The sequence below is a fragment of the Malaclemys terrapin genome, chromosome 8 (assembly GCF_027887155.1).
Source record: "Malaclemys terrapin pileata isolate rMalTer1 chromosome 8, rMalTer1.hap1, whole genome shotgun sequence".
Taxonomy (NCBI): Eukaryota; Metazoa; Chordata; order Testudines; family Emydidae; genus Malaclemys; species Malaclemys terrapin.
Genome location: NC_071512.1, coordinates 100,362,981 through 100,377,384, shown reverse-complemented (window position 1 = coordinate 100,377,384; position 14,404 = coordinate 100,362,981). Strand labels below are relative to the sequence as shown.

Below are 14,404 nucleotides of genomic sequence, written 5' to 3'. Positions count from 1 at the left end.
AGGTTCCTCCCATGCTTACCTCCATGTATGGACGTTGTATAAAAGTTCTATAGTAGTAAGAATTTGGGGGATGTGTGTGGGGCTTTCTGAGCCGCGGCTGTCTGAGAATTCTGATGCCGCCGCCCTACTGCCGCTACCCCATGGGCGAGGCCTGGGGGCGGGAACAGCCGGAGACCCGGTAGCGAAGCAGCAGGCCGGGGGCGAAAGGAGGCCTAGGCCGTGTCGGCCCGTTGTGGGCAGACCAGGCCGGACTCCTGTCAGTACGGTGCCCTGCAAGCCAGCGCTGCGGTGGAAAGCCACGCAGATGGCACTTCTCGCTGTTACCCAGCCGTTGTGGTGTTACGGCAGGCGCGGTTGTACCGCCGGAGTCGGGCCCCCCTGACGTCCGAGCGCTGCCCTGCCGCCCTTGTGTCATCGCGTCACGGGGCGCTTTGCACTCGCTCAGGCACCGGGCCGCCGCTGCCAGGGAGCAGGGGCCTGACCTCAGCCTGGAGCCTTCTCAGCAGCGGCCCCCCGGATTCAGCCGCTGCCCGCACAATCGCAGCAGGAGCCTGGAGGGAGCCGGATGTCACCGCACCTCTTGTGGGAGGGGCCCTGCCCTCCGCGGGGGGGGGGGGGGGTGAGCGGCCAACTCCGCCCCCCCCCACCCACACAACCGCCGCTCACTCGGGGGTGGGGGAAGGCGTCTGTCCCGCAGCCAATCGGGAGCCGCCTTGGTTCTGAGGCGAGCGCCGAGCAGCGGGTCGCGGCGGCCGGGTCCTGGAGGGGCTGCTCCCCACCCCGCTCCCAGCGGGAGGCGGCGCTGCCCGGGGCCCAGCCGAGAAGCGACCCCCACCGCCCGCGCGGAGAATGGCCAGTGTGAGTACGGGGGCGGAGTATCCGCGGGCGGGGGGCTACTCTGCACGCAGTCCCTCGTGCCCCCGCCGCAGGGTCTGCAGGTGCCGGGACTCCTGGGTCCCGCTCCCCGCCGCGCAGGTCCTTCCCCCGTCCGTGTGTCGCGGGGCGGGAGGCGGCCGCCAGGACCGGCTGGCGCTGCTCTTGTCGCCAGTCCGCACGCGGAGCGAGCGAGTGGTGATTCCGCGAGGAGGAACTCAGGCCGGGAGCTCCCAACAAGCGGCGAGCGCTGCTGGCCCCGCACGAAACGGGCATAAACCGGGGTCCAGTGTTTCCTTCGCTCGAGGAGTTCGCAGGACCGCCTGGGAAAATGACTCATTTGCTGCTCAAACATTACCGGGTTTCTTTGGCGGCGATTCTGCATTTTAGGGGGCATTCTGTGAACGTAAAGGGTGTATGTTGTAGCAAGTGTTTGTTTACAAGCAATGCCTTCGCTTTAGTGAGCATCTAAAACTCTTTCGCTGTTTAATACGGTTGGATTTTCATTTTGCATTTTTCAGTTTGGACAATGGAAAATTATGTTTCTCCTTTTCTACAGTTTGGCTTTCAAGCACTTGCAGAAGGGGGTTTATTTGCTGTAGAAGTATTTTAGTTGAAATTACAATCAGAAGTGGAAATACTTTAGATTTTTTTTTTTTGTAAAATTTATTTTTACAAACGTGTGTTTTGCCCTAAACAGTGTCCCTTTAAGTCTACAAGACACTTCCTGTTCTAATCCTTTCTAAATCCAAATTTTAATTTACTTGCCTTAAAAAATATACGCCCTACTTAGTTTTGACCCAGGATTCTTCAAGTTTGCCAGGCCAAAAGTGAACTTTGTGTGCAATGTTTGAAGAAAATTGGTCACCGTTATAGAGATCTGAAAAGTTAACACTAAAAGCTGGGTGTGAAAGGTTTATTGGTGGCACACACCAGCAAAAGGAAACAAGTAGAAGAAGACGGAAGAGACCAGGAAGTGTGTCTGAGGGCTTGTCTATACTTAAAATTGCTACAATGGCACAGCTGTGCCACTTCAGTGTAGACCAGTGATTCTCAAACTTTTGTACTGGGGACCCCTTTCACATAGCAAGCCAGTGAGTGTGACCCCCCCCTTATAAATTAAAAACACTTTTTTATATTGTTAACACCATTATAAATGCTGGAGGCAAAGCAGGGTTTGGGGTGGAGGCTGACAGCTCGCAACCCCCCACATAACCTCACAACCTCCTGAGGGGTCCCGACCCCCAGTTTGAGAACCCCTGGTGTAGACACTACCTATGCGGATGGGAGGGGTTCTCTCATCAGCATAGATAATCCACCTCTGAGAGACTATAGCTAGGTTGATGGAAGAATTCTTCGGTCTACGTGGGGATTTAAATTGACATCGCTACACTGCTCAGAGGTGTGAATTTTTCACATCCTTAAGGGCTGGTCTACACTGGGGGAAGGGGGAGGGGCAGAATCGATCCAAGGGCTGGTCCACACTAACCCCCCAGTTCGAACTAAGATACGCAACTTCAGCTACGTGAATAACGTAGCTGAAGTCGAAGTACCTTAGTTCGAACTTAAAGGTACTTACCAAAGGTCCACACGTGGCAGGCAGGCTCCCCCGTCGACTCCACCTACTCCTTACGGAGCAGGAGTACGGGCGTTGATGGCGAGCACTTCCGGGATCGATCCCAGAAGATGGATTGCTTACCACCGAACCCGGAGGTAAGTATAGACGTACCCAAAGATACGCAACTTCAGCTACGCGAATAGCGTAGCTGAAGTCGAAGTATCTTGGATCGAATTATCTGGGGTCCAGACGGTGCAGGATCGACGACCGCGGCTCCCCTGTCGACTGTGCTACTGCCGCTTGCTCTGGTGGAGTTCTGGAGTCGACGGTGAGCGCGTTCGGGGATCAGTATATCGCGTCTTAATGAGATACGATATATTGATCCCGGATAAATCGATTGCTACCCGCTGATACGGCGGGTAGTGAAGACGTACCCTGAGTGACTTAGTTATGCTAGCATAATTTGCTAGTGTAGAACTGGCCTGAACATAAGACTAAACAACAGTACTTAGTCGGTTTAATTTTTTTTCACCTTCCTTTGCATAATAAGTTACTTAGGCACAAATTATGGGAATATTTTTTTCTCTAAAACTTTATGAAAAACAACATTTATATAAAAAGTTTTGTAAGCTCCTCCCTTCTATTTAACTTTTTTTGCAACAAATTATTACTAATTGTCTGATACTTTACGATGGGATTTGTTTGTTCTGGTTTTTTATTGCTCAATTCTTCCCTAGTTCAGGCTCTCTGTTTACTCTTTTAGTGGACCATAGCCAAATCTTGTCATTGTGTGTCCTCTTATTCTCCTTTTTTTAAATTAGTCCTAAAATCTCTAAATTTTAAAACTGAAGTCCATTCTCCTTGCCAGTCATTTGCACCTTTACACCTCTGATTTTTTTTATAATGTTACTAGAAATGTGTTTAGTACTTAACTATTTTTTTCTTACAGAGCTTTCTTGTATTGATGTTAAGCATTTTACAGCTGGGTTTTAGTTCTGTCCCACACTGAATGCCTATCCATAGGCCTTGCCAAATTTGATTTTTATTTTTCATCTTTTTGACTGCTATTGATATTTATTTTTAAGCATTTAAAAATATTTATTTAAATTTTCACAATTGCCGGAAACTGGAGCGGTTCACACAACTATTTAATGACAGTAGATGTTGAGATTCAGAAAATTAAAGTTTTATAACCATTAACACAGTGTCAACATCAAATGTCAAAATATACAAAGTAAATATTGTTAAATCAAACTAAGTTCTCAAGCTGCATTTTTTGTTTCTTTGCCCATTTGTAAATTTTGATGATGAAAAATATTTCAATTAATAATAATCATCAGTTTGTGTCTGTGGTGAAATTGACGTTTAGTGATTAAAAATCTAATCTCTCCAAGCCCACCTATTCATAGTTCAGATGCCCTTTACCAAGATTATAGATCACAATCTTTGGAGGAAGTTCAGAGATGAACTCAGCAGTGGCCTCTTCCTCCTCTCATAAGGACTTGACAGCTGGGGGCTCCCTAGAACTTCCTGCCTCCATAATATCAGCTCAGAGTTCTCATGAGTACCCTACCATTTTTCCAATGCTCTTTGGGATCATAGTGAGCTTTTTTTAACCTTTAGTCTCTTACTCCTTCCCAGTACTTTGTTGCTGGCCAGAGTGGTATGCCCTCAGCTGTGTGGAGTCCCTATCACTACTACTTCCCCTGTTGCGCAGAGAAGGAATGGACAAGAAACAGACAACAGGGTCTTAATGTTGAAAAGCAGATCTGTCCCTTAGTCAGGCAAGGACTGGTGTGATCAAATAACTGTCAAGGCCCATCGAAGAACTAAATAGTCTTACTTCTCATCCCCAGAGCAGAGACCTGCAGCAAATGGGAAGGGTGTCAGGGCCTAAAGGGAAAAAGGCTGTTTAGTTTCCCTCTGCGTCAGGTGAGAAGGAGAAATTGCAGCATGGTTGGGCTATGAGGAAGATAAGGCACAGGAAGAGAGTAAGAAACTTGTTTCTGGCATGTGGTGGACATGAGTGGTCTGAAGTCCCCAGCCCAGCAGAATTCCTCAAGAGATGTTTGATTCATAAATGCTTCAGTGGAACAAACAATCAGGAATTCTCCCTTGCTCAGAAACCAGGCATGTGGCTTCCTTACTCTCTTAAAGAAGCAGAGGTGTGGACTATGAGAATACAAAGTATCAGACTGATGATTTAAAAAAAGTCACACAAACTGTTCAAACAAACATCAGAGGCTTATTCTTCTATTTTTCCCCAGGTTGGGGACATGGAAATAGCTGGAATAAACTTAAGTATTTTGGAAGGCCAAATGGAAGCACACATCCAATCAGTTGTCTTCTCACTCAGGCAGGTGCCAGTTCCTGTCATGTTACCACCTTCTCCCCTTAAGATGAGTGGATGTTTTTCAGTCAGAGGAAGGGGAGTGACGAATACAATTCTTTCTTCTGCCAAATTTTGTTCCCATCTAGGCTCATACGGTCATTCTGGCCCTAAGCCTCAGATAGAGTGAGCACAACACAGTGTCACATATTCTCATCCCATCCAATACTGCACAAGAGCCATGATCAATTTTTCCCATCCATGTGTGGAATGAATTTTGTTGTGTACCAATATGGAGGTGATGTGTGGTGGGGGTGGGGCCTAGAGTTTTCGAAGTGTGCGAGGGGGCTCAGGGCTGGTGCAGGGGGTGAGGGCTCTGGAGTGGGATCGGGGATGAGGGTTCAGGGTGTGGGAGGGGGCTCAGGCTGGGGCAGAGGGTTGGGTTACAGGGGGTGAGCGCTCCAGGTGCGGGCTCTGGGATGGGTCCGGGGATGAGGAGTTCAGGATGTGGGAGGGGGGAGGAAGGTTAGGGTACAGGGGTTGAGGCCTCCGGCTGGGGGTGAGGCTCTGGGGCGGGGCCGGGGATGAGGATTTGGGGTCCAGGCTGCCCCAGGTCTGCAGCGGGGAGAGAGGACTCCCACCCCCTCCCCCCGCCTTCTCTCCCTGCAGCAGCTCCAGAGGCTGGGGTAGAGGCGCTTGGCCCTGCCGCAGCAGCTCTGGGGGCCGGGGGAGAGGCGCCTCACCCCGCCCGCCCCCTTTACCTGACTGTCATCTTCCAGGCCCACCTGGAGCCATGCACCTGAGTGCAGTGTGCATCCCTGCGTGGCTCTGCTAATTAAGTGTGAGGCCCTTGGTGGCCTCCTGCACAGGCATGCACCTTAAAGGCCATGATATGGATGGTGGGACAGATCCCCATCCTCATCAGGAAAGAATTAAAGAGCTCTTCTGGGCAGAGTCAGCCTTAACCCCTATGTACATGTAAGGCTTGTGAAGCCTGGAGAGGGGTGGGTCCTTAAAGGGAAGGATACCTGCTCAGTGCAGGACAGCATTCTGAAGGAGCAGGACTGCATGCCAGAGCTCCCCAGCCCATGAATACAGGGGTAGCTGACTGGGGGAATGGCTAGAGAGCTTTGGCTGCCCAGGGCCTCTTAGAAGGGAGGAGGGCTGGTACTTCTCCTTATTTTTTTTCCTCTAACTTCCCAAAAACCTAGGACTCTGCTTTTGTGGTGTGGGGAAGGATGCTGACTTTGTTGTTTGGACTGCTTTAATCTTGTCCTGCACAAGGGGGTCAATGCCTGGAATAGCACAGCTGGAGAGCTGTGCCCCAGTTGCTGAGACAAGAGCAGCACACACCCTCTCGCCAAGGAGTGTTAGAGAAGGATAGCTTACTGTAAAATGTCACTGAGTGCATTCATTGAAAGGTCCTTCAAAAACAGTACAATAAACAATGCTCCAGCTGAATAAGCAATGCTCTAAATCCTATGAATATATAAGGGAGCCATCTTTCATGCTATCCAAAGTGGATGTGGCACTGGCAACCCACATCAAAGACACTTATTCTTGAAGAAGGATCTTCTTTCTCGAAGATGTCACAGATTGCAAAGTAGGGACTGCCCTCAGAAGAAAGTACAAAGCCAGTTCAGTAACGTTCCAAGCCTCCTCAGCATCTACCTAATTCTTCAGGGCAGTCATTGTATGGACAGAGGAACTGAGATGACTGTAAGTTTTCTTGTCTTTGGGGAATAGTTGAATTGACAAAATATCCATGTCCATTTCCTTCATAGCAATGCACTGATAGATGCCATCAGAGAGCTTGCTCGGTGATGATGAAAGACAACACAGTATCTGGAAAGAACCTGTAACCTATGTATTTGGTCTGGAGATTCCGGGGCTATGCAGTACCTAGCTTCATTTAAAGCTAGCAGGTAGTGTTTGAAGAGTTGGAGAAAGGTAGTGGCAGACACCAAAAAAAGAAGCCAAACAACATGCCCTTCAGAGTCCAAAAGGGATTTCTTGCATAGTTAGGCACTACTGTAATAAAAATTACTATTAGAACAAGAGGCTCCCTATGTCAGGGCTAGTTGAAAAGGTTCTCCAGAAGAGACTTCAGATCTTCATGAGCAAAAGCTAAGGAGGATACAGTAGAGGAGAGAGAGCATTTTTTGATTTGGCTGGTTAAAAAAAAAAAAAAACTAGATTCATTTTGGACTTCACTGATGAGAGGGGAGCTAAGTACAAGATGACTATTCCAGTTGAAGTGAGAAGGATCGAAACAAATTAAACATAAATCATGAGGTAAACACTATTGAGTTGTATCTTGTGAGTTCCGGAGATAGCTCTATGTGCCTCTCCAGCTAATAGTGAAATAAGAAAAGTCCATTCCAGGAAATCGGACATCAGATTGCTGGGTGCAGTCACCCAGATGCAGGATTGAGCTGTGTGTATGTAGTCTACTGTTGCCAACAGTGTTACAGCAAATTAGCCATTGGGAGCTAGCAGTGATTACTGTCATGCTGACCAAAAAGGACATGACACATTTTTTGGAAATAATGCAAATGAACACAGTCATTTCTCAGTCAGATGCCCTTACGTAAACAGGGCAATGTGCATCTGGATTTTTCCAAACTGAATTGATATTGATACTCCTTGTTGCAAGGGATATTTGCATAAAACCATCAATGCTTTCCTTACCTCAAGGAATCTGGAAGCCACCAGAATCTATTCCCATATATGGATATGCTTTAGATACTGGTGTAAAAGGGAGAGGCAGAAAGTTAACTGGAATCCTGCCATTCCCCAGGTTTTGCGGGACAGTAGTGGTATCTGATCTGCATGCCCACAATGATAGCACATACCATAGCAACTAAACTATTTACTAAAACTAAATGATGACGCAGACAAATGGATCTCAGATCATCCAGACATCAATATATTCCTAAAAGCTGTTATAAACTTGAAACCTCACTTTCAAACCTGTAAGCTCAGTTTCTCTGCAAGCCAAGATGCTCTCCCTAGAAGACATGTCTGCAAACTAGTATCTTTGCTCAGACTGTCCATGGATCTAGTAATTTTTCACAAGAACAAAGTGGTGCTTAGACTACTTGAAACCTTTCTTTCAAAAAAACCCTCTTTTGCCTTCTAGCTAGTATAAGGGCATGTCTACACTACAATTTTTGCCATCACAAATTATGTTATAAAGCTACCACAGTTGTGCACGTGCATACTTGGCTCCTTGCATTGGTGCTGCACGTACTTGCCCTGAGTGCTTGTTTTGCTGCACAGTGTGGTGCACTGTGGGTAGGTACCCCATTGCGCAACTCACCCCAAAAGTGCACTGGATGGTGAAGTTTTGGCAATGCATGATGGAGCAGAAATGAGTCACACGGGGTGACTGGGACTGTGGGGTCAAGTTCCCATCATGCATCTTTCTCCACCCATAATACCAGGTCTGCCCATAATTTTCAAACCTACTTTGAAAATCCTAGGAACCCACATGGGACTTGTTGCTGTTTGCCATCTCTCACAGAAGCATAGAGGCTGTGCAGCTCTGTACTATTGTCATGAGCTTTGCAAGCACAGGATGCATGATCCTCTGGTATTTGCAGAGCTACAAGAATTGCTGTGGGGAACAGGATGATTTCCTGGAGGCAGATTGCTGTGGGACATAGCGAGAACTAATTCAAGATGTTGGTGGTGTTCACGGAGCAGCTGCAGATGGTGGAGCACCGCTTCTGGGTCCAAGAAATGAGCACTGACTGTGGAATCGCACTATGATTCAGGCTTGGGATGATGAGTAGTAGGTGTGGAACTTTTGGCCACGTTCCTGGATTTGTGTGCCAAGCTCTCCCCAACCCTCCAGCAAAAGGGACGCCAGAATGAGAGCTGCACTGATAGTGGAGAAGTGAGTGGTGATTAGACTGTGGAAACTTGCAATGCCGGATTGCTACTGGTCAGCGGGAAATCATTTTGGAGTTTCCAAAAAATGGAAACTCCAAAATGATTTCCCGCTGACCGGTAGCAATCCGGCGTTGCAAGTTTCCACAGTGGGGACCGTTGTCATGCAGGTGTGCAGAGCCATTAATTGTCTCGTGCTACACAGGACTATTACTCTTGGCAATGTGCAACACATAGTGAATGGATTTGCAACAGTGGGGTTCTCAAACTGCAGTGGAGTGATAGCACACACATGCTTAATTTGGCGCTAGGTCACCTTGCAACAGAATATCAACAGAAAGTGCTCATGGATCACCGGGGACACTTCATGGACATCGGTGTTGGCTGATCAGGGAAGATGCATTCTACTTGCATCTTCAAGAAAACAGGACTGTTCAGAAAACTGCAAGCAGGGACTTTCTTTCCCGGCCAGCAGATTACCAGTGGTGATGCTGAAATGCCAATCCTGATTCTGGGTAACCCAGCCTACCACTTCGTCCCCTAGTTCATGAAGCTGTACAGCAAGCAGCCTCCTCGACAGCACCAAGAAAAGATTCAACTACTGGCTCAGCAGATGCAGAATGACAGTTGAATGTGCTTTTGGTAGATTGAAGGTGTGCTGGTGTTGTTCACTCACAAGATTGGATCTCTGTTGAAAAAAAAATCCTAATAGCTATACCTGCTTGCTGTGTGCTTAACAGATCTTATTCAGAAAAGAGGGAAAAGTTGCTGCAGGGGTGAGGGTAGAAGTGGAGCATCTGTCTGTGGAGTTAGAATAGCCAGACACAAGGGCTGTCAAAAGAGCTCAGTGTGTATCTATATCGCTCCAGGAGGCATTGAAAGAGCACTTTAACAGTGAGAAACGGTAATATGGTGTATTGTGCTCTATCTGACCCTGCTTTTTTTGGGGCCTGTTAAGACTTGTGTGGTGCTTGGTATATGTCTATGAATATAACTCTGTCATTGTTCCTAAGAGTTGTCACAGAGAACAATAACAAGTAGGTGGTTTCAGTACTGCTAGGCGTTGTGCAGCGTATGTTAGGAATTAATAAAGAGAGAATTTTACTGAGTAACAAAAACACTTAAAAATTCTGTGCAAATTAAAAGCAAATACATTAAAACCTTAATAAATTTATGGAACAGAGCTTAAAGAAGGAAAAAGAACATTCATGTCCATTTTAGCTACACCATTTTCCGCAGGCAGTGTTGTTTTAGCTGATATCTCACTCCTGAGGGTGACAAAGGCACAAGAGAGCACAGCTGCTGCTAATGGTCTGGAGGTGCCTTGGCCCGTATGCTGCTAGCCTGTTTACTACAGTGGTGCCTACTGAAGTTAGTGCGACTGGCGTGGGCAAGTGTCCTGATGCAGAGGAAGAAGTTAGACTGCCAACTCTAGAAACCTTTGGAAGAGGATTGCAAAGTATCTTCATGAAAGTTTCAAGTTTGGGGTGCCATTATTGTAATGGGAAAGAAATTTACACAGACCTGAGTTTCCTTTCCCTGCATCAGGCTCACCTGTGCTCAAGTCCTGCGACTAACTGGATTACAATGGAGTCTCAAACAGATCCTGGCTTGCTGCATAGTTGGACCCTCCCTCTTCCCGTCCTCCCCCACTGGTCACATGTATCACCTCTTCCTCATTGTTGCTGTTCACGGCAGGGGCCTATGACTTGAGTCCTTTGAAGGCGCCACATATGTGGTGGTGTGTGAGGTGATGATGGGGTCTCCTCCAAGTATGGCATGCAGCTCTTTGTAAAGCGGCAGGTCTGTGGCTTGGTACCGGATTGACTGTTGGCCTCCCTGAGCTTCTGATATACCTGTTGCAGTTCCTTTGCTTTCACGCTGCACTGCTGCTGATCCTTGTTGTACCCCTTCTCTTCCATCCCTTGTGCAACCTGCTTGTAGGTGTCCACATTTCTCTGGCTGGTCTGTAGCTATGCTTGCACAGCCTCTTCTCTCCACTAGGTTAGGAGATCCACTGTTTCCGGTCTACTCCAGGCCAGAGCACATCTGGAGCATGTAGCTGGCATGGTTAGCTGGGCAGTTGTGTATGACACTGGGGAGCTGCTGGGTATGCTTCCAAGCTGGACAGTCAGGAAAAGGCATTTCAAAAATTCACAGGATTTTCAATGAGAGGGCTTTCAGTCTCCATGTTCCCTGGGCCCTGGAGTTCACAATTGTGACCAGCACAGTCAATGTCAGGCATTCTAGGACGACTGTGATTGCTGGAAGACTGTTTTATGGTCTACATAGGTAATATAGTGTCTACACTCATGTTGTGCCAACATCAGTGTGTTGACCATGGCTCATTGCCGCTCAGGGAGATGGTGTTACTGCGCTTCCATAATGGGGTGTTTACATCATTGGAAGACAAATTTAAGTGTAGACACATGCACAACTAGGTCGATGCAAGGTGGCTTATGTTGACCTAACTTCGTAGTGTAGAACAGGCCAGTGTGATAACTTTTTTCCTCCCACCCTCACCCCCAAGGTCGTCCACTTAGAGGAGAGAGCTAGGCTTATGAATGATATATGCTGGGACCTAATTAAGTATAGATTCAGAACAAAGTTGTGCAGGAAATTAAGACTCCCACTCATGGCCTGTTGCCCCAGATATAAGGGCAGGAACCTAACATAATATATCATTGCTAGATGAATCACCAGTTGTATGGTAAAAACCTATTATAGGAGACTGACACTTCTATAGCTAAGATTAAAACCAAGTTTCTGTTTAAAGCTTGATTCTTCTAAGTGCTCCAAATTGCACACTTTTACTTGGATTGTCTTGAAATTTGGTGTGTCACAGAGTAGCTTTAGTGATCCAAATTTAGGGTTATTCGAACAAGGGGTTCCTGAGATACAGCCCTCTGAAAACAGATTTTCTTCAAATTGACATTTTTTGCATTGCTTTTTTGCATACACCTGGTGATCAAACCATGGCTCTGATTCTGGCACAACTTTGTCACATCCTTGAAGGTTGCCTTTCAGACAGTGCATAGTGCCCATTAGCCCTTTTGGAGAGCAAAATTTGCGACGTTATTATCAAAAGTTTGCTTCTCCACTTAGGGTCATGCCTAAGGCCTGGTGTACGCTAGGATTTTACACTGGTATAACTGACTCTCAGGGGTGTGAAAATTCCACTCGCCTGAGAGACTTGGTTATACCAATCCAACCCATCGGTGTAGACAGCTCTAGGTCCTCCCTTAGAATTTTTCCATTGACCTAGATTACAGCCTGTTAGAGAGGTGGATTACTTACGCCAATGGGAGAACCCTTCCTGTCAGCATAGGTATTGGTCTGCACTGAAGTGCTACAGCCGCTCAGTTGTGCTGCTGTAATGTTTTAAGTGTAGAAAAGCTCTAAGATTCAGGCACCAAATATTATCCTGAGCAGGTGGAGAGAGAGAGAGGCGAGTTAAAATCCAATCCTGGTCAAAATATGAAATAAAAAAGGCCATTTGCTACAATTAGCCTTTGTCACAGTTTTTCTATTTTGGGGATCTGAGTACAGCAAAAAAATCAGAAGGCACTGTAGCCTTTCAAAACTAAGAAAAAAAACTCTACACCTGCAAATCCTTGCTGGGAGAAGAGGGGGAATTAGGAAGCAGAACAGTGGGGTGGGGGGATAGGGTGAGAGGGGTTTGGAACAGCAGTGAGGGTAGAGGGGTTAAGGAGATGGGGATAATGGGGATGGGTGGAAGTGGAGGATTAGAGGATTTAGGGGACTATGGTGGGGTGAAGGAGTGGAGATTAGAAAGAGTGGGGGGGAAGGTAGTGAGAGACACTGGGAAGGGGGACATGTAGGCAAGTGGCAGAGGAACTGGGGGAGAATAGGGGCAGGAGTCCTGTCAACCTCACATTCTCCCCTTCCATGTGTGAACAAGGATCTGGGAGGGACCTCTGCCCAGCTGTGGGGGCTGAGCCCCCTCATGTGAGCTGTGGCATGGGGAGCTCTCCCCATCTACAGGGATCAGGAAATAGAGTTGAGGTCCATGCCCATTCATCCTTAACTCATTGTCTTTGAGCAATGTCCCATTACATCCATAAAACATACTCATGTTCTACCTTTGCCGTGTACTGAACAGGAGCTACCTGTGCCCTCCCCTACACTCACTCAGCCTACTCCACAGAAGGAACATCACACCTTTTTCTCCCTTATGCATACAGTGCCATCTAACACTATACAGTACACCTCTACCTTGATATAACGCTATCCTCGGGAGCCAAAATATCTTACCGCGTTATAGGTAAAACCGCATTATATTGAATTTGCTTTGATTCGCCGGAGTGCACAGCCCTGCCGCCCTGGAGCACTGCTTTGCCGCGTTATATCCGAATTCGTGTTATATCGGGGTAGAGGTGTACTTTCATTTACGTATCATTAAGCTTAACAGACCATTCTCATCTTCTACCTAACTGCTGACAGTCCTCATAGAAAAAAGATCCCTGTGCCCCACTAGTGATACAGCTTACATAACATGAGTGTTCCCTCTAAGCTGCACACCTGTGTGGCTGCACAAGGGGCCATCAAGGGCCACACACTTGATGAGTACTGGTGCGTACATGGGCATAGCCACAAGTGGGCCTGGATGTTTAGGTAAATGGCAGTGAGGGGAGATGGGTGGAGAATGGGGGGTGGAGGGCAGCGGGGTGAGGTGGGGAATGGGTGGGTGGAGGGCAATGGGGTGAGGTGGGGGATGGTGATGCGCAGGCAGGACTGGCTCCTCCTCCAGCCCCAGGAGGAGCTTGCTGCCTCCCCTCTTCACCTGGACCCTGGGGAGAGAGTCCTCTCTCCCAGTCCTGGGGCTGGGAGTCAGAATCCTTGGAAGTCAAGAGACTTTGGATCTTTCCCCAGCTCTCCCATTGAGTTTCTGTGTGGCCTTGAAAAGTCACCTCACCCCACACTGTGCCTCAATTTCCCCATTTTCCAGATGGGAATAATGATATTGACCTTCCTCTGTAAAATACTTTGCGATTTATAAATGAAAAGCACTAAATATTGTTGGCTTTTAGATTTGTGTTTTAAAAGGAATTTACCAAAACTAGGAATAATGGAAATATTTTTGTGACTGTTTTTGTCTGATTTCCAGTGACAACAATTCCTTATTGTGGATTTGAACTTCCCCTAGCAGTGTTTGCAAAGCTTTTGTGGGCAGGACATATGGTTTATCTAGGGGCCTGATCCTGAAAAGTATTACTCATGTAGCTGTTACTCATGTGAGTGGCCTCATGAAAAGAAGTGGCAGAAAGTGCTTTGTATTGTTAATACAAGAGGATGGTAGTAAGGGGAATTTTGAGTATTTTTAAAAATGTTGAGCCTTAGTGTCCTGATTTTAAAAGAAACATTTACTTTGATTTCTAATATGATGGTATTATATTTTACAGTCAGATGAGACCTTTACAGATGAAGTCCTGTCTGAACATGAAATATCTCAAGCATTTTGCATAAGATAAGATTCTTTCTGTCCAAAATTCCCCTTCTCTTTCCAAACTGCTCTCTGTGCTGTTGGCCTAGCTGGCAGCTGACTTTCCTCCCCAGAGGTGGCTGCATTTCAGTGGTGTATTTATATGTCTCGTTTGTGAAGCATGTACTGATCCTTATGGAAGGAGGCTGTAGGAATGAATAGATAGGTACTGCAGATGTCACCTGAAGACAGACCTTCCCTAAGACCCAGCTAGGTTGTAGCAGTAGGACGTTGTGAGCTCTTAATG

The 14,404-nt window shown here is 47.1% G+C and overlaps 1 protein-coding gene across 4 annotated transcripts in view; it reads left to right on the top strand.

The window, feature by feature from the left end:
- Positions 1–14,404, top strand: part of OSBPL9 (oxysterol binding protein like 9) — a 117,325-nt gene that overhangs the window by 41,668 nt on the left and 61,253 nt on the right. Inside the window, exon 1 of one of the 4 annotated variants that reach the window (XM_054037653.1) lies at positions 759–858. The exons of the other annotated variants lie outside the window; for them this stretch is intronic. Coding sequence (XP_053893628.1) covers positions 850–858 — 9 coding nt within the window. The 5' untranslated portion in view covers positions 759–849. Of the gene's footprint in view, positions 1–758; positions 859–14,404 lie in introns of those variants that run through there. 4 annotated transcript variants of the gene reach the window in all.